Here is an 18,350-nt window from a genome sequence, read left to right as displayed (position 1 = left end):
GAAATTAGAAGCCATTAGAAGCCAGTCTGAAAGACAAAATTTTGCAGAAATTCAAACAAAGCAAGTGACCTGGGTTTTTCTGAAGCAATGTTTTTTTTCACTGTTAGCATGACCATGAGCAATCAAGTCCTGTATGAGATTCATTCCCTCCCCCAATTCCAGGGAAATATAGTTATCATATTGGCTACATCAGTCAAGAGCCCCCCGCTGGATTAGACCAGTAGTCCAACTAGTCCAACATTTTGATTCTCACAGTGGCCAACCAGAGGCCCTCAGACTCATAAAAGCAGGGCACCGAAGCCAAAGCTTTCTTCTATAGTTGCTGCTTACAGGAACTGATACTCAGAGGTATACTACCTCTGCACATGGAGGTTCTGTTTACTAGTCTTGGCTAATAGCCATGGATTGCCCTTGAGTCTATATAATCCCCTTTTAAAGCCATCCAAACTAATGGCCATTTCTATTACTATATTACTGTACTATCTGTTAATGTGGTTTTAAGGGGAAAAGCTTACCAACTTCATCGAAAGCACTGATGTTGAAACAGTCTTTGGTGGATGAATTTTGAACCAATGCAAACACATGAAGAGAGGAGAAGGGTGCTTGAAACTGCTCATACATGGGATCTGGGGTCATTTCGTAGAAAAAGAGCTGTAGGAACGTATTAACATATCTCATTAGCATAACTGATTTGCATATGCCACACCCCTTGACATCACCAGAAGTGTGTCATTAACATAACTGATTTGCATATGCTCCACCCCCTGACATCACCTATCCTGGCTGTTTTGGACCCAATCCTGGCCATTCACGGCCGAAATTGGGCCCAAAATGGCAAAAAAGGGCTGAAAAGGGGGCCCAAAATGGTCAGGTTCGGGCCACTGCTGAGTGGGGGAGTGATCCACTACCTGTCAGAGGCCCAATGTTTTGGCCCCAATCCAGGCTGAAATGGACCCAAAATGGCTGAAAGTCAGGTGGGCGGGGCCACCTGACATGTGACCTCTTTGGGGAACTGCCGGAACTGTGTTCCCCCTCGAAATGAGCCCTGCATGGGATCAGGTTGTTAGACTCACCTTTTCCCAAACCACTCGATGTCTGTCTAACGACGGTTGCTGTAAGCCACCAGATCATGGATCTTTGGTCAAGCTTGCTCCGGTATCATCTCGACTTGACCGCATGTCCTGGAAGACGATTGCTCCATCTCACAGGCCTAAGACAGGGGTCAGCCCTATCTTTGTTTATATTCAACTCTACCCCTCCAAGTAACCACTCACCAGTTACATTGCATCTAGCAGGTGAAAGTTAATACTGTACTTAATGGGTACTGTAGGGCTGCCAAAACCACATGTTGTGGGCAGAGAAAGCGAGAACACAATGTTCAGGGCAAGAGCCAAATGCTTGTAAACGGCAGCATATTCCCTTGTCCTCGTTACCCCTATTCTGCTGAAAGGTGTGAGGCTGGCACTGTGCGTGCTTTACATAAACCTACATACCTTAAAGGAGATTAGCCAAATTTATGGATAGGTCTATCAATGGCTACTAGCCACGAGGAGTTCAGAGACAGGAAAACCTCTGAAACCCAGATGATCTGAAGAGGGGAGCTCTGATTCTCGAAAGCTTACACTCCGAAAATCTTGTTGGTCTCTAAGGTGCCATTGGACTCAAGCCCAGCTTGCTCTGAAACCCAGTGCAAGGAGGCAAAATCAGAGGAAGGCCTTGGCTGCTATGCACCGTTGTTGACCCTCCTGTGGTGGGCCACAGTGTAAGACAGGATACCGGACTAGAGGGACCATTGGTTTGATCCAGCAGAGCACGTTTTCATGTTCTCAATTTTGGCGTTGCTGCTTACACCCCACATTCTTTACACAGGTCTGCCTGCATACATATTCACTTTGGTGTCGCAGTATGAATCAGGCATGCTTTGCATACACACTTTTCCGGCTGCGCCCTACAACACTATACATAACCCAGTTACACCTTACAGCTGAAAAGGTTACACCCTGAAAATCTTGTGGGTCTCTAAAGTGCCACTGGACTCAACCCCTGCTGTTCTACTGCAGACTAACACGGCTACCTACCTGAAAAAATCCAGTTATTTTGGCGCTGCGTGCTTTGCATAGTCCTGTATGCACAATATGACTCACTCGTTTCTCATAGGCCTAGTGTCATTCATGCATAACCCACTTGGGTGCTGTGGCTGTCTTTATTTATTTACTTACGTTATATATAGTCCACTTTTCTCACTGAGACTCAGTGCAGATTACAGTGTGAGTCCGTGCAGTCAATTCCAAAAACATTTCAACAAACAATATAATAGGTTATATACATGCAAATTTGCAAAGAATTAAAAGCAGCAGAAATCCAATACAGAGTTGAAGAAATGCTGAAAAGGAGCATAAGCGCTTTGGTGTATGTGTTATGTACATCGCTCCCGACTTATTGTAACCCTATGAACAAAAGACCTCCAAAAACATCTTATTAACAGCCGTACTTAGACCTTACAATTCAGTTCAAAGACTGATGTGTTAATACAGTTGCCAGCTTTCAAGTGGTGGTTGGAGATTTTCCAGAATTACAACTCCAGGTCATAGAGATCAGTTTCCCTGGAGAAAATCAAGATTTGGGTCCAGAAACACCTTAGAGATCAATTGGTCTTTAAGGTGTTACTTGACCCGAATCTTGCTTCTACTACAGAACAATAGGACTACCCTCTTGAATCTATCTTGCTGGAGAAAATGGCTGCTTTGGAGGGTGGGCATTTGGAAAATGGCAACTCTGTTACACAACATAGAGACTACCCAGTAGGCTCATCCTTACAGCAACAGACAGTACATGTAGTACATATAAAGAGCCAGGTTGCTGTTGTAGTTAAGAGCAGCAGGACTCTAATTTGGAGAGCCAGGTTTGATTCCTCATTCCTCTGCTTGAAGCCAGCTGAGTGACCCTGGGTCAGTCATAGCTCTCTTAGAGCTCTCTCAGACCCACCCATCTATAATATGACATAAATAAAATAAAAATATGTTAATCTATGGCAGCTTCGCTCATCTGAACAGGGTCTCCTGCAGGTGTCAGGCTGCACATGGGCGAAATCAACAGCAGCCCGTACATGGGCTTTCTCTGTGGTGGCCCCTGTCCTGTGAAATGACCTGCCTGAGGTCAGGAGAATCCCCACTCTCCTAGTTTTCTGCAAATGATGCAAAACTGAATTATTCAAAAAGGCTTTTTACTTGAATGAGAGGGCTGTATTGTCGGGATGGAGTCTCAGATGCTTTGCTAATGAGTTAGGGACCATAGACGTCACCACAATATTGCCTTACATATTATCTGTTGCTTTTAATATGTACTCCTATGTACTGCCTGTGCTTTATGTTGTCTAATGTCAATCCTAGAAGTGATTATGTTCTGTTCCAGTACTTTCTTCTACTTTGTATTGGATTCTTGCTAACACTATGTCTTTTTAAACTGGTATCTATTTACCCTATGGCATTGTTTATGGAAATGTCCTTGATACTGTATGGACATGGACTTGATACTGATTATACTAAGCTCATATTATGTAATCCGCCTTGAGTCTCAGTGAGAAAGACAATAAATGACATAAATAAATAAATCTCACAGGGTGATTGTCATGAGGATAATAGTAACATATTTTGTAAACTGTTCTGAATGGGCATTAAGTTGTCCTAAAGGGCAGTATATAAATAAAACGTTATTATTATTACATAGCCTGGTGCCTGTTTTGCAACAGGTCTGTCTGCCCGTCTCCCTACCCAAAAAGTTTGAGCAACCCCGGCCTCCTAGGTTATGAACTGATTAGGTTATGAACTTGATGTAGAAATCAACAGGGAAACGCCTTTAGGGAACATTAGAAGTCGAATGCTTTTAGGAAACATTAAATTGAAAAAAAAAATTAACAAATTCATTTCAATACAGGAAAAATTAACTTTGGCTGATTCTGCACATGTTGGATAATGCACTTTCAATACACTTCATCAATCGTTTGAGGTGGATTTTTTGTTCCACACACGAAAAAATCCATTTCAAATGATCTATAAAGAGGATTGGAAGTGCATTATCCAACATGTGCAGAATCATCCTTTAATTCAGGAAAAACTACTTTTAATTTAGGAACAATTAATTTCACGACAGGAAAAATTAACTTGATTTTAATTCGGGGAAATTAATCTTAAGGAAAATTGATTTCGAGACAGGAAAAAACACATTTCATTTTAACTCGGGGAAAAATGAAACGAAGAAGCCCACGCCCCGCCTGCCCTCCGGGAAAGGTGGTAGGCTCGGCTTGGCCGGAGCGCCCGCGCGGGCAGCCCGCGAGCCGGGAAGGCGCACGTGCCGCGGCCGGAGTTTGACCGGCAGCCGGCTCCCTCCTCCCCCGCCCCTCCGCTGTCCAGTCTCCGGCGCGAGCCGCCTCCTGATTGGCTGAGCCGCCTCACGCGAGCCCGGCCGGGCAAAAAAAAGGGGAGGGGGCGGAGTTGGCCGGGAGTAACCCCGCCGGCTTCCGAGCCGCCCCGCGTGACCTTTCTCCTCCTGCCTCGGCGCGCGCGCGCACGCCTGCTTGGCGCGCGCCCGCACGGTGCCTCCCTTCTCGCTCTCTCTCTCTCTCTCTCTCCGCGGCGCGTCCTCAGCCTCTTCGCCGACCCCCCCCGGGCCAAGATGGCGGCGCTGAGCAAGTCCATCCCCCACACCTGCTACGAGATCGGGCACACCTGGCACCCCCACTGCGGGCGGGCCTTCCTCCACATCACCCAGGGGGCGCTGGGGGAGTCGCTCCGCATCTACGGGACCCTTTACCTGGTGAGGCGCCTCTTCGGCTCTCGCGCCCCTTTGGTCTGGGTGGGAGTGTGGTGTCTGGGGAGGGATGGGGGGGGGGGGCTGGATGCTTTCTGGAGTGGGGGAGGAGGAGGGCCTGAGGGGGGTGGAGGAGTGGGCCGCGAGAGGGATGGAAAGGTGGCTGGGTGGCTGATGCTGGAGTGGGTAAAAGGGGGAGATCTAGGGTTGTCACCTCCAGGTTAAGAATTCCTGGAGACCTGGGGTTGATTTTTGGAAGGGTGGGGGTTGGGGAAGGACCCCAGTGGGATATGATGCTATATAGTATGGAAATCAGCTGTAGTTCTGGGAGATATCCCGGCCCCACCTGGAGGTTGGCAACTGCTAGGTGAGGGGTCAGAGGGGTGGGATCGAAGGCTGTGTGGTGCTTAACTGGGTTTCCTTGAAGGTAAAAGAGTTGTGAGCTCCAGATTGGGGAATTCCTGGAGATTTATGGGGTGGAACCTGAGTAGGAACGGGTTCTGTTGAGGAGAGGGACCCCAGTGGGGTATAATGCCATAGAGTCCACCCAATGAAGTAGGCAATTCTTCCAGGGGGGACTGATCTCTGTAGACTGGAGATTCTGTGTAAATCTGGATGATCTCCAGGCCACACCTGGAGGTTGACAACCCTAATTTGGAAGAGCGGGCTGTGAGTATGATGAGGTGGGGTGGATGACTGGCTTTCTGTGAGGGTAAAACAGTAGGATTGCCAACTCCAGGTTGGGAAATTCCTGGAGATTTGAGGGTTGATTCTTTGGAGGGCAGGGTTTGGGGAGGGACCCCTGTGGGATAAGATACTATAGAATCCCACTCTTAAACCTTACCATTTCCTCCAGGGGAACTGATTGCTGCAGCCTAGAGATCACTTGTAAATCTGGGAGATCTCCAGGCCCCACCTGGAGGTTGGCAACCTCTAGGTGAGGATTTGGAGGCCTGGGTTGTGAGAGGGATGGGTGGGTGGGTGGTGCTTGACTGGCTTTCTGTGGGGGTAAAGGATGAGACCCAATAGAAGTGGTGGTTGGAAAGCTGAGAGGTTGGGAAGGGTGGGTGGGCAGTCTGGGCTAGCTGAGAAGAATCTGTGGGAGGAAAGGCCCCAAGTGCAGTCCCTGGCATCCCTTAGTTTAAATGCACAGGTAAGTCGGGTGAAGTGAAATGCTTGGGCAAGATAGGAATTGGGCCTTGGCTCTGGGTAGAGCACCAGCTCGGCATGCTGAAAGTCCCAGTTTCAGACCTCAGCATCTCTGGTTAAAACTAAAGCATCTGCTTCTTGGTGATGTGAAAGAGCTGCTGCTAGTCAGAGTTGACAGTTCTGACCTAGGTAGACCAACTGGCTGGCACAATAGAAGGCAGTTTCCAGGGGATGTGTTTGTGCCGCCGACTGATATAGCAAAGCTGCGTTGGTGGCTGAGGAGCCTGAAGGCCCTGAAACAACCCCCCCTCACCCTCACTCCCACTTGATGTATTCTGGAGAATGTGAAACTTTGCACACTATTTTGTGTCCTTTGGGAGCGTCTTCGTAAATGGTGTTCTGTGCCTTTTGACTTACCCTCTTAAAAAAAATGCTGTGCATTTCTGCTTTTCACTTGGTTTTGAAGAACTGAAGAGACATACTGGGGGCAAAAGGTTTCTAGTGTCATTGGACAGCACCAGTAGTCTCGAGGATACCTCAGGGATCTGAGGATTGGAGGCTTGTTTTGACAGTCTTTGGCTTTCGTTATGTGACATTTTTTATATAACCTCCTCTAGTTCAACTTTGTCTCTATCAGTAGATGTTCAAAGTTCATCTCTAAGTGATATTGCTCTTCACAGCCTTAGAACTATAAGCATGTTTTGATGTTGTGCGCATGAGTAACATTAGTCCATGTGGTGTGGTAACAAGAAATGAGCAGGGAGTCACTAATTCAAATCTAGCCTTGGCTGTAAACTCCATGGGTTAGGCAAGCCACTATTTTGCTCTGCCTACTGTCTGCAAAATGGATAGGTTATTACCAGTTGTAAGGATTACTGTGATCATGTATGAGAAACTTGTTTTAATGTTAATTGATTACTTTCATCTTTTACAACTGGCAAACTCCTACACAAAGTCTTGCTCAGTGCTAATCAGCGAGGAAGGACAGAATGTCCGTACGCTATTCTGTGCATTACGTTATGTTAGTTTTGATGTTTGACAGACTCTGTAGTTATGACAACATACTGTACTTCAGTAGACTAAAAACATTTCCTTATATTTTTCCTCTATGTTAACAAAGTTCTTAAACATTCTTCCTTTTCCAAGGAAAACTGCTGAAAACTGCTTGTAAATCAGTCTTTTGATGCATCATCACCAACAATGGCTGTTTGAGGGTTTAGTTATTTTTATTTTACTTCATTTATACCCTGCTTTTCTGCCCAGGGAGGTAAAGCAGCTTATACCATTCTCCTCTCCTTCACTTTTTCCTCACAACAACCCTGTGAGGCAGGTTAGACTTTGAGTATGTGACTGTCCCAAGGTCAACCAGCAAGCTTCCATGGCAAAGCAGGGAATCGATCTGGGTTGTCCAGATCCTAGTCCGTCACTCTAGTTAGATGTGCGCGTGCGGGGGGGGGTGTCTAAATCTGTACAGTGCATGTGGTGGGGGGCACATGAGTGGCAAATGTTCAGCAAGAAAGCACAGCTTGGCATACAGAGGATTTTGTCCCTAGCATATCCAGTTAGAAAGATAGAGATGGCTTTCTGAAGTCTTGCGATAGGCTATCATTTTTCACCTATACTCATTTGTTAAAAAGCAATTGCCTATGCCAGGTGATGGAGTGGGTGGATGCTGCCTTCAGAAGTAACCTTGAAGGTCATTTTTGAGGTCACATATAACTTTTCATTGCTGCTTTTTCTTTGAAAGTTACTAACCAATTTAATCTGCTTATATACCAGTAGTTCTCAAACCTTGTGAAGTGGGACCAACTTCTGAATTTACTGTAGCTTTTGGGATCCCCCCCAAAAGTTAACTCCATGCCACTTTGTACCTCCCCAAGATATCTCCCATCAGTTAACACTGAAGTTTATGTTTTTCATTTTTAGTATTTGTAGGTATATAGCAATATTGGGTAGCAGGCTGTATTTGTGGCTGTTTTGTGGAAAACAGAGAATTGGCATCAAATCTCTCATTCCTAGGTGACCTTTTTTCTCCACCTCAGTGTTTTCCTTGCAGTCCACTTGGAGGAGGGATTTGTGACCCACTTCTTGCCCTACAGTTCGTGAAGCACTGGTGATTCCAAGCATATAGTAGTGTATCTTTGCTAGATGAATTGCTTGTAAGATCTTGAGTGGCAGAAGCATTGGAAATTTATTTATTTTTGATGGTCCAAACATGGCTTTTGGGCCATATTATCATTTTATCTATTCCATACAACTATTTCAAACTGATTACCCATTCGGTAGTGAAGATTTGCTAGCATTTGATGCATGGAATGCTTACGAAGCCATGACCATAAACTGGGAAGGCAGCCATATCTCTGTGGATAGATATGGACAAAGAAATGTTTGCACAAATGATCCTATTTGATTAAAATGCTTGGACGTAAGCTTTTGGCCCCGAAAAAGTCACACAGTGTCCTGAACAATGCTTTACTTTTTCTGAGTCACATGATTATTCTTCCTCTGTTTCTTAAAACGATCTGTTCCACCCGCCCCCCCAAAAGTGTTCTGATCAAGGCCATGCTGTATGCTGACTTGTCCTGCAGTGTCCTGAAGATCTTTTCCTTTCTGTCCTAACTTTCGCATTCTCGCTGATACTCAAGGTGGATTACATGATGTGAGACGATACAACCAAATGATGTGAGACATCTGATAAGCAATGCAATAGGGCTAGGATTGCAAAAATTAGAAACAATACAAAAATTAGAAACAATGCAAAAAAAGTTTAGAAATAATGCAAAAAAGTATCAGACGCGATATGCTGAAACATTGTAGAAAACGGACCTGCAGAAGTGGAAAAAAGTGCAGGCGAGCAGAATAATACGAGCAGGATAACATACAATCAGGAGACGTGCATACCGTAAATGGTGGTGTAGTTCTGAGGCCACATGAACTATTTTTGGCGCATGTCGCTTTCAGGAATGCACAGTGGTACTCAGTGGCTTGGGAGCCACATGTGGTTGTTCTGAGCCCTGCTCCCCAGTGTGGCACGTGCCCCATGTTTCAGGAAGGCAGGCAGGGCCTTTGCCCAGTGGGTCTCGTGGTGGTGGGTGATTCCTGCCTTGAAACAGTCACCTCAGGAGAATGGGTAAGCTGTGAGCCTTCTCGAGGTGCAGGTGCTATGCCAGGGTTGGAAGTAAATGCGACCGTTTTGGTTGATAGTAATTGTGAACGTGGCAGTCTGTCAGACACAGAATGAATACTGCTGATCCAGGAAATCCTTTACCTGTTTTTTCAGATATAGCTAAGGGCATACTTTTCTGAAATGATTATGCAAGGATCTTTCTTTTTGCAATTGCAATTGGAGCCTCCCCTCCAAATAGTGGCTAAGCATAGCTCTTTTGCCTTCTAGGTTTGTTTTGGACTTTGGAATAGAATGAACTTTTCCTGGAATTGCGGTTGAGCCACATGGGCACCTATTTCTCAGCCCAGGCCTTTGTCACATATCAACCACGTCAGACACCTGGTTAGTTAACCATTGTGATGTGGTTGTCTACTGTTTTGGACCATTAGAACATAAGAACATAAGCAAAGCCATGTTGGATCAGGCCAGTGGCCCATCCAGTCCAACATTCTGTCACACACAGTGGCTAGAAATCCAGTGCCATCTAAAGGACTGTCAGTGAGGCCAGGACACCAGAAGCCCTCCCACTGCCTTCCTTCCAGCACCAAGACAACAGAGCACCACCTCCCCACAAAGAGAATACCATCTATCTCCTGTGGCTAATAGCCACTGATGGACCTCTGCTCCATATATTTGTCCAGTCCCCTCTTGAAGCTGGCAATGCTTGTAGCTGCCACCACCTCCTGTGGCAACGAATTCCATGTGTTTATCACCCTTTGTGTAAAGTAGTATTTCCTTCTATCTGTTCTAACCCGACTGCTCAATAATTTCATAGAGTGCCCACGAGTTCTTGTATTGTGAGAAAGGGAGAAAAACACATGTTTCTCGACCTTCTCTAACCCGTGCATTATCTTGTAAACCTCTATCATGTCTCCCCTCAGTCGTCTTTTCTCCAGGCTAAAGAGCCCCAAGCGCCTCAATCTTTCCTCATAGGGAAAGTGTTCCAACCCTTTAATCATTTTAGTTGCCCTTCTCTGTACTTTTTCCAGTGCTATGATATCTTTTTTAAGGTGTGGCGACCAGAACTGTACACAGTACTCCAAATGAGGCCTCACCATCGATTTATACAGAGGCATTATGATACCGGCTGATTTGTTTTCAATCCCTTTCCTAATAACCCCTAGCATAGCATTAGCTTTTTTTATGGCAGTCACACACTGTGCTGACGTTTTTAGTGAGTTATCTATCATGACTCCAAGATCTCTCTCTTGGTCAGTCTCCGCCAGTTCAGACCCCATCAACTTGTATTTATATTTTGGATTTTTGGTTCCAATGTGCATTACTTTGCACTTGGCTACATTGAACCTCATTTGCCACATGGATGCCCACTCTTCTAGCCTCGACAGATCCCTTTGGAGTGCCTCACAATCCTCTCTGGCTTTCACCACCCTGAACAATTTCGTGTCATCTGCAAATTTAGCCACTTCACTGCTTAATCCCAATTCCAAATCATTAATAAACAAGTTAAAAAGCATTGGACCCAATACCGACCCCTGTGGCACCCCACTGCTCACCACCCTCCACTGTGAGAAGTGCCCGTTTATGCTCACTCTCTGTTTCCTATTAATTAGCCAGTTTTCGATCCACAAGAGGACTTGGCCCTTTATCCCATAGCTACTGAGCTTACTTAGGAGCCTTTGATGAGGAACTTTGTCAAAAGCTTTCTGGAAGTCAAGATAAACAATATCTATCGGGTCTCCCTTGTCCACTTGTTTGTTCACTCCCTCAAAGAACTCTAACAGATTGGTGAGACAAGATCTTCCCTTACAGAACGCATGCTGAGTTTTCCTCATCAGCTTTTGGTCATCAATGTGCCCACTAATTTTATTTTTGATAATAGTTTCCACCAACTTACCCGGTATTGACGTCAGGCTGACTGGCCGGTATTGGCCCGGTATTGACGTCAGGCTGACTGGCCATTAAAAACGAAACAGAGTTCCTGTTGAATGGGGGTGGGGGGAATGCTTGTGCTGAATCTGTGTACCAACTGCTGGAGGTCAATCATTTTGGATCATTACCTTTCTTTCTTAGGCCACTTATATATTTTGTTTGGCCTAGCTTGGATGTTGTTGGGAAGCAGGTTTCTTTCTTCTTCATTACACCAAACATTCGTGCACCACCCGGGTTTTCCTTGTCTTTTCTGCAAACCTGCTCTGCTACAATATTTTGGGAAAAACCATAGCAAAACTGGAATAGCTGCCATGTGGGCAGGAAAGTCCACATCTTCCTAGTTCTTTTCGTATCAGTGCTATTTTCCTTTCTTCCATCTCCAGAGCAGCTACCCCCACTCCCCCAAGTACCACTGGGAGTGTTTTTAAATGTTGATTTAGTAAGTGATATGTCAAAGCTCCCCCTCTATGGTGATGTGTGTGTAGGGGGGGGTATGTCTTCTACAGGGGAAGTGGGGAAATCCCACATGTGGAAGCCCTGTTGCCATTGTACTGCATTGGCAGCTGCGATGACATGGGGCTTCCGTAGGAGAGCATCAGTGTGTGGAAAGGGTCTTAGTCTTCATCATTAGTGCTCACATGTGCACATGTTGCAGCATGTCTTTGGCCACTTAGTGGTTCCATATCTCCTTTCATCATCCTATCTTGCTCTTCAGTGTTTGCTTTATTAATGTCATTTCCACCTTTGTGTAGCAACATTTATGGCCTGACTCTTCCTTTCAGTTAAAGAAATGCACAGATCTGGTGCTGTACTTTGACAAAATACCTGGTACGGATGGTCTATGTAGCCAGGATTTGCTTGAGCCCATAAGCCAGTTCACCCAACAAAGATAGAATTGCACTGCTGTTTATTTTTGGGAGCATATATTTATTTATTTACATTATTTATAGGCTGCTTTTCTTACTGCGACTCCGGGCGGATTACACAGCATAAATCCAGGGCTTTTTTTCAGCTGGAATGCGGTGGAATGGAGTTCCGGAACCTCTTGAAAATGGTCACATGGCTGGTGGCCACGCCCCCTGATCTCCAGACAGAGGGGAGTTTAGATTGCCCTCTGCACTATGGAGGGCAATCTAAACTCACCTCTGTCTGGAGATCAGGGGGTGGGGCCACCAGCCATGCGACCATTTTCTCCAAGGGCAACCCACTGAGTTCCACCACCTCTTTTCCCAGAAAAAAAGCCCTGCATAAATCAATATGATCAACAGCTGGGAAATCCAATAAACAATGCAATGGACTGCAGGAATTTGAAAACAAGCTTAAATTTGATACAGAGCTGAAACAAAGCATAAACAATATAACTTATGTTCATTTTGGTGTACGGGATGTCCCAACTGGTTCATTACATTCGAAGTTGCAATAGTTTCCCCAATAGTAGCCTCCTCATCCATGCCATATGGTGATGTCTGTCCTTGAAACTCTTCTTTGTCATTCGCTGTACAACTGTGCATGCATATGGGTGCAGACACTGATGGCTCGTTTTCTAAAAAATTATTATTAATAATAATTATTAAGGCACTCTTAGACTATGCAAGTTATGAAATTCTGTTTCCTAGAGGGGGGACCCATGAGAGACCCACATCACCTGGCTGGCGGTGTCTTGGAGGGGGAAGGAGGGTTGCAGCTGAAAGAGAAATCTGTGCTTTTGTCTTTGTGCTCCGAGCTTCTCCTGCTGGTCTTTGCTTCCTTTCCACACTGCCGATGCTTCTTCCACTCTTGTTACTGCTGCCCCTGTGTTGCTGCCTTCTCTTCCCTCTTGCTCCTGTTGCCACCCTGCTGCTCCCTGCCACTGCTTCCCCCCCCCCCCCCCCGTGCTCAGACAATCCTTAATTTTGTTTAAATGCACAAATGTAATGCTGACCATCATCTTGTGAGAGCTTGGTTAGTATTTTATTGAGTTCTGAGCGCAAGCTTTCATAGATCTGCCTTTTTATTTTAAAAAGCCTCTTCAGTTTTTTTGTTTTTGAACTCTTCAGATCTCTATACCGACCTTGGTGTTCCCCGAGGTTTGTAGAAAAATCCTCCTATGTGTAAATAGCCCTACTGAGTGAAAAGTTTGATCTGCGCTCTGGGACCACGTTCAGAATTAAAGATAAAACATATTTTTATGGCAAGTGTACTCATAACAATGCCGTTTTGCTGTTTTAATGCATCCACATTTAATCTTTGTATGTACATAGTAAATTCCCTAATGCCCTGCAAGGAAGTATTTAAATTGATTTGTAAAGGATTGAGTTGAAACCATGCATGAGTGAAGGGAGTGTACACCCATTACACAGTTGTGTAGTTAAGCTTCTGGAAACGGATAGGCTGATGCATGTTTAACCCTATGTCAAACTGTGCCTTGGCAGAATGTCTGCCTGGCTCTTCCTTTCTTGCCATTTGGAGGAGGCTGGTAGAGATGGCTGTAGCCTTTCTGTTGCAACCAGCCTCTGAGACCCCTCTCAGAGGCCAGTCTACCTCTGAGACCCCTCTCACTGTTTCAGGTGCATAGCCATGTTGATCTGCAGTAGAAAAACCGGATCCGGGTCCAATAGCACCTTAAAGACCAACTAGATTTCCAAAGTATGAGCTTTCGAGACTCAAAGCTCTGTTCATCAGTTTTGATTCTCGAAAGCTCATACCTTGGAAATCTAGTTGGTCTTTAAGGTGCTGTTGGAGCCGGTTCTTGCCCCTCGTGCTGTGTTGGGAGAGCGAAAATTTTGTATGCAGTTACCACGAAACATAATGAGGAGGTGTAGAAATGAGAAACTATTGCGGGAGATTCAGGGTGGAAACAAAAGACTGAAAGAAAAAATGGGAGGAAACTGAGAGATTGAGATGTTGAGTGATTTGTGGTCTGTGGAAGGAGGAAGAAACAGGCTGTGCAGATTGGGCTGCAGAGAGGAAAGGGACAACAAGAAACTGAGATTTAGGGGAAGAAAGGGAGGGAGAAGTAGCCGAGAGGGTTGCATGGGGAACTATTTATTTATTTTATTTTTAACCTGCCCTCCCTGCAAGGGGGCTCAGGGCGAGATACAACATTGATTAAAATACAACTTAAAATCAATTAAAAAACAGATAAAATACTGTGCCCCTTTTGGGGCAGCCAGCGGGAGTGGACTCTCCATACCCCTTGCAGAGGGAGACCAGTGGAAGGTTTGACAATGATGGGCTAAAATTAGCCTCCACCATATGCCTGGCTGAACATCTCTGTCTTACAGGCCCGCCTAAATGATACAAGATCCTGGCGGGCCCGAGTGTCCTCAGACAGAGAGTTCCACCAGGTTGGGGCCAGGACCAAAAAGGCCCTGGCCCTGGTAGAGGCCAGCCGAGCCTCCCTGTTGCAGTGTAAAGAGCAGAAAGTGTGGGCTCTTGGACGAGAGAGAAAAAGAGAGGTTGCTCTGTGATGGCAACCTACTTTTTCAGTTTTTCCCCATCTGCGTGGCACCTCATCTCCTGGCAGAGTGTTGATTGTGTAGGAAATACCCCAACAGTTGGACATGAATCCAGGTGTTTGGACACATTTCTCAATAGTGTGGATGAACTCCTGTAGGGCTGTGTGTGTATGTGTGTGGCGGGCCCTTTTGTGAAGGACCCAAGATTTCTCCCTAAAATTCAAGAGAGAATTGCATTCAGCAGGATTTTCGCTTTCATGCCAACTCTGGTTCCCAAAGTAGAAGCAGTCGAACTGTGTCTACTTTAAGGAGCTCCTTTTTCTACTTAGGCCTTACTAGCTAGCCAGGAATTTAAAAGTACTGCAATTCACTTCTTGTGGTATGAAAATCAGAGATAATATAGGCAGCTTACTGGAGCTAGTTCTAAAATGTGTGTGTGTTTATACTATTTATACTAATATATTTTATTATATTTATATATATTATATTTTATACAAATACTATATTAATTTTAGTATTAATATGTTAGTATATTGTATTAGTATATACAGGGGTCATTTCGTAGAAAAAGAACTGCAGGAACTCATTAGTAGGGATGTGCGTTTCGGCATTCAGAATGCCGAAAGAATGCCGAAACAAAAGTGTTTCGGCTTCTTTCGGGGAATGCCGAAACGTTTCGGGGAATGCCGAAACGTTTCGGGTAGCCGAAAGAAAAAAGCCGAAACGTTTCGGGATTCTTTCGGCTTTCTTTCGGCTTTTCTATGGGAAAATGCCTCCGTCTTCCAGGACCTCTGGAGGAGGCATTTTCCCACCGAATAAGCCCAAAATTGGTGGGGACCTTCCTCTAACCCTTCTCTAACAACCACCCAAGTTTCAGACAGATTGGACTTTGGGGGGCCATGTTATGGCCCCCCAAAGCAGGTCCCCCCATCCTCCCATAAGAAAGCGAAGGAGCAGCATATTGTTAGCATGCTGCTGCTGATCTTTCTTCATTATTTCCTATGGGGAAAAAATGAAGAGGCAGGCTTCCTTTGCCAGGGGTGGCATTTTGCATGCAAAATGCCCCCCAGCCCTCAGGGGCCCTTCTCCCACCCCTCCTCCCACCCCCCACCAAGGCTCAGCCTGCTCCCACTTGGGGGGGCCATTTCATGGCCTCCCCAAGTAGGTGCTCTAATCTCTACCACTGACAGCTGGGGGAGGCTTGTGTTGCCAGGGGTGGCATTTTGCATGCAAAATGCCCCCCAACCCTCTGGGGCCCTTCTCCCACCCCTCCTCCCACCCCCCACCAAGGCTCAGCCTGCTCCCACTTGGGGGGGCATTTCATGGCCTCCCCAAGTAGGTGCTCTGCTCTCATCTCTACCACTGACAGCTGGGGGAGGCTTGTGTTGCCAGGGGTGGCATTTTGCATGCAAAATGCCCCCCAGCCCTCTGGGGCCCTTCTCCCACCCTTCCTCCCACCCCCCACCAAGGCTCAGACTGCTCCCACTTGGGGGGGCCATTTCATGGCCTCCCCAAGTAGGTCCTCTCAGCCCCTAAAGTCCACCCCTTACAGCCCCACACAAACCCAATTCCCCCCCAGCTGCCACACACAGACCCAAATCCCCACATTAGCCCCTCACAGACCCAAATCCACCCCCACCTGCCCCACACCCATAACCCCAGGAACAGGCTGGCAAAGGCCAGCCCTCTCCCTTTGTTCCCTATGCTGGGAACTTCTAAACTCTCTTTCCCTAGGCAATTCTGCACAGCCCAGGGGTGCCACAATGGTGGGCACACTTCTGAGTGCCAGCTGGTCCCTGTGAAAGAGCACCTGAACCACAGACACCCTCCCTCAAATTCCCCCACCACCTACAGAGATGGCTGGCCAGCCAGCCCCATTGTTCCCTATGATGGGAACCAACTGCACAACAAAGAATAAAACAAGAACAACACAAAATAAAGTTTTAAAAAAATTATATTCTCCCTTCCAAAGTACAAGTAGGCAAAGCATTATGACACATTACACCAGCAGTCCCCCACACAGAAAAATTAAAACAAAACTCACTTAACATCAGAGAATCACAAAGCATGATTCCTGTCAAAAACACTTTATTTCTTGAACAGCTTTAGGTTACACAGCAGGGGGGAACACCAAAGGGCATGGCAGCACTATCTTACACAAAAATAACACAACTCACTTCACATCAGAGAATCACAAAGCACAATTCCTGTTAAAAACACTTTATTTCTTGAACAGCTTTAGGTTACACAGCAGGGGGGAACACCAAAGGGCATGGCAGCACTATCTTACACAAAAATAACACAACTCACTTAACATCAGAGAATCACAAAAACACAATTCCTGGCAAAAACACTTTATTTCTTGAACAGCTTTAGGTTACACAGTAGGAGGGCACAACAGGGCATGATAGCAATGTACTGCAAAAAATAATACAACCCACTTCACCGTTTTTGACAGCAATTGTGTTTGTGTGATTCTCTGATGTGAAGTGAGTTGTGTTATTTTTGTGTAGTACACTGCTTTCCTGCTCTGTGGTGCCTTCCTAAAGCAGTTACAGAAATAAAGTGCTTTTGACAGCAATTTTTTGGGGTGATTCTTTAATGTGAAGCGAGTTGTGTTATTTTTGTGTAAGATAGTGCTGCCATGCCCTTTGGTGTTCCCCCCTGCTGTGTAACCTAAAGCTGTTCAAGAAATAAAGTGTTTTTGACAGGAATCATGCTTTGTGATTCTCTGATGTTAAGTGAGTTTTGTTTTAATTTTTCTGTGTGGGGGACTGCTGGTGTAATGTGTCATAATGCTTTGCCTACTTGTACTTTGGAAGGGAGAATATAATTTTTTTAAAACTTTATTTTGTGTTGTTCTTGTTTTATTCTTTGTTGTGCAGTTGGTTCCCATCATAGGGAACAATGGGGCTGGCTGGCCAGCCATCACTGTAGGTGGTGGGGGAATTTGAGGGAGGGTGTCTGTGGTTCAGGTGCTCTTTCACAGGGACCAGCTGGCACTCAGAAGTGTGCCCACCATTGTGGCACCCCTGGGCTGTGCAGAATTGCCCAGGGAAAGAGAGTTTAGAAGTTCCCAGCATAGGGAACAAAGGGAGAGGGCTGGCCTTTGCCAGCCTGTTCCTGGGGTTATGGGTGTGGGGCAGGTGGGGGTGGATTTGGGTCTGTGAGGGGCTAATGTGGGGATTTGGGTCTGTGTGTGGCAGCTGGGGGGGGGAATTGGGTTTGTGTGGGGCTGTAAGGGGTGGACTTTAGGGGCTGAGAGGACCTACTTGGGTAGGCCATGAAATGGCCCCCCCAAGTGGGAGCAGTCTGAGCCTTGGTGGGGGGTGGGAGGAAGGGTGGGAGAAGGGCCCCAGAGGGCTGGGGGGCATTTTGCATGCAAAATGCCACCCCTGGCAACACAAGCCTCCCCCAACTGTCAGTGGTAGAGATGAGAGCAGAGCATCTACTTGGGGAGGCCATGAAATGCCCCCCCAAGTGGGAGCAGGCTGAGCCTTGGTGGGGGGTGGGAGGAGGGGTGGGAGAAGGGCCCCAGAGGGTTGGGGGGCATTTTGCATGCAAAATGCCACCCCTGGCAACACAAGCCTCCCCCAGCTGTCAGTGGTAGAGATTAGAGCACCTACTTGGGGAGGCCATGAAATGGCCCCCCCAAGTGGGAGCAGGCTGAGCCTTGGTGGGGGGTGGGAGGAGGGGTGGGAGAAGGGCCCCTGAGGGTAGGGGGGCATTTTGCATGCAAAATGCCACCCCTGGCAAAGGAAGCCTGCCTCTTCATTTTTTCCCCATAGGAAATAATGAAGAAAGATCAGCAGCAGCATGCTAACAATATGCTGCTCCTTCGCTTTCTTATGGGAGGATGGGGGGACCTGCTTTGGGGGGCCATAACATGGCCCCCCAAAGTC

The 18,350-nt window shown here is 46.4% G+C and overlaps 1 protein-coding gene across 3 annotated transcripts in view; it reads left to right on the top strand.

Annotated features, from left to right (window-relative positions):
* The first annotated feature begins 4,561 nt into the window (after nucleotides 1-4,561).
* Nucleotides 4,562-18,350, top strand: part of TMEM135 (transmembrane protein 135) — a 221,081-nt gene continuing 207,292 nt past the window's right edge. For 2 of the 3 annotated variants that reach the window (XM_054974255.1, XM_054974253.1), the window contains exon 1: nucleotides 4,562-4,812. In XM_054974255.1, coding sequence (XP_054830230.1) covers nucleotides 4,672-4,812 — 141 coding nt within the window. In that variant the 5' untranslated portion in view covers nucleotides 4,562-4,671. Of the gene's footprint in view, nucleotides 4,813-5,882; nucleotides 5,960-18,350 lie in introns of those variants that run through there. The other variant, XM_054974256.1, reaches the window with a different exon arrangement.

Source organism: Eublepharis macularius, chromosome 3 (assembly GCF_028583425.1).
Source record: "Eublepharis macularius isolate TG4126 chromosome 3, MPM_Emac_v1.0, whole genome shotgun sequence".
NCBI lineage: Eukaryota > Metazoa > Chordata > Lepidosauria > Squamata > Eublepharidae > Eublepharis > Eublepharis macularius.
The sequence above is the reverse complement of the archived record's forward strand: the minus strand, read 5'-3'. Positions and strand labels throughout refer to the sequence as shown.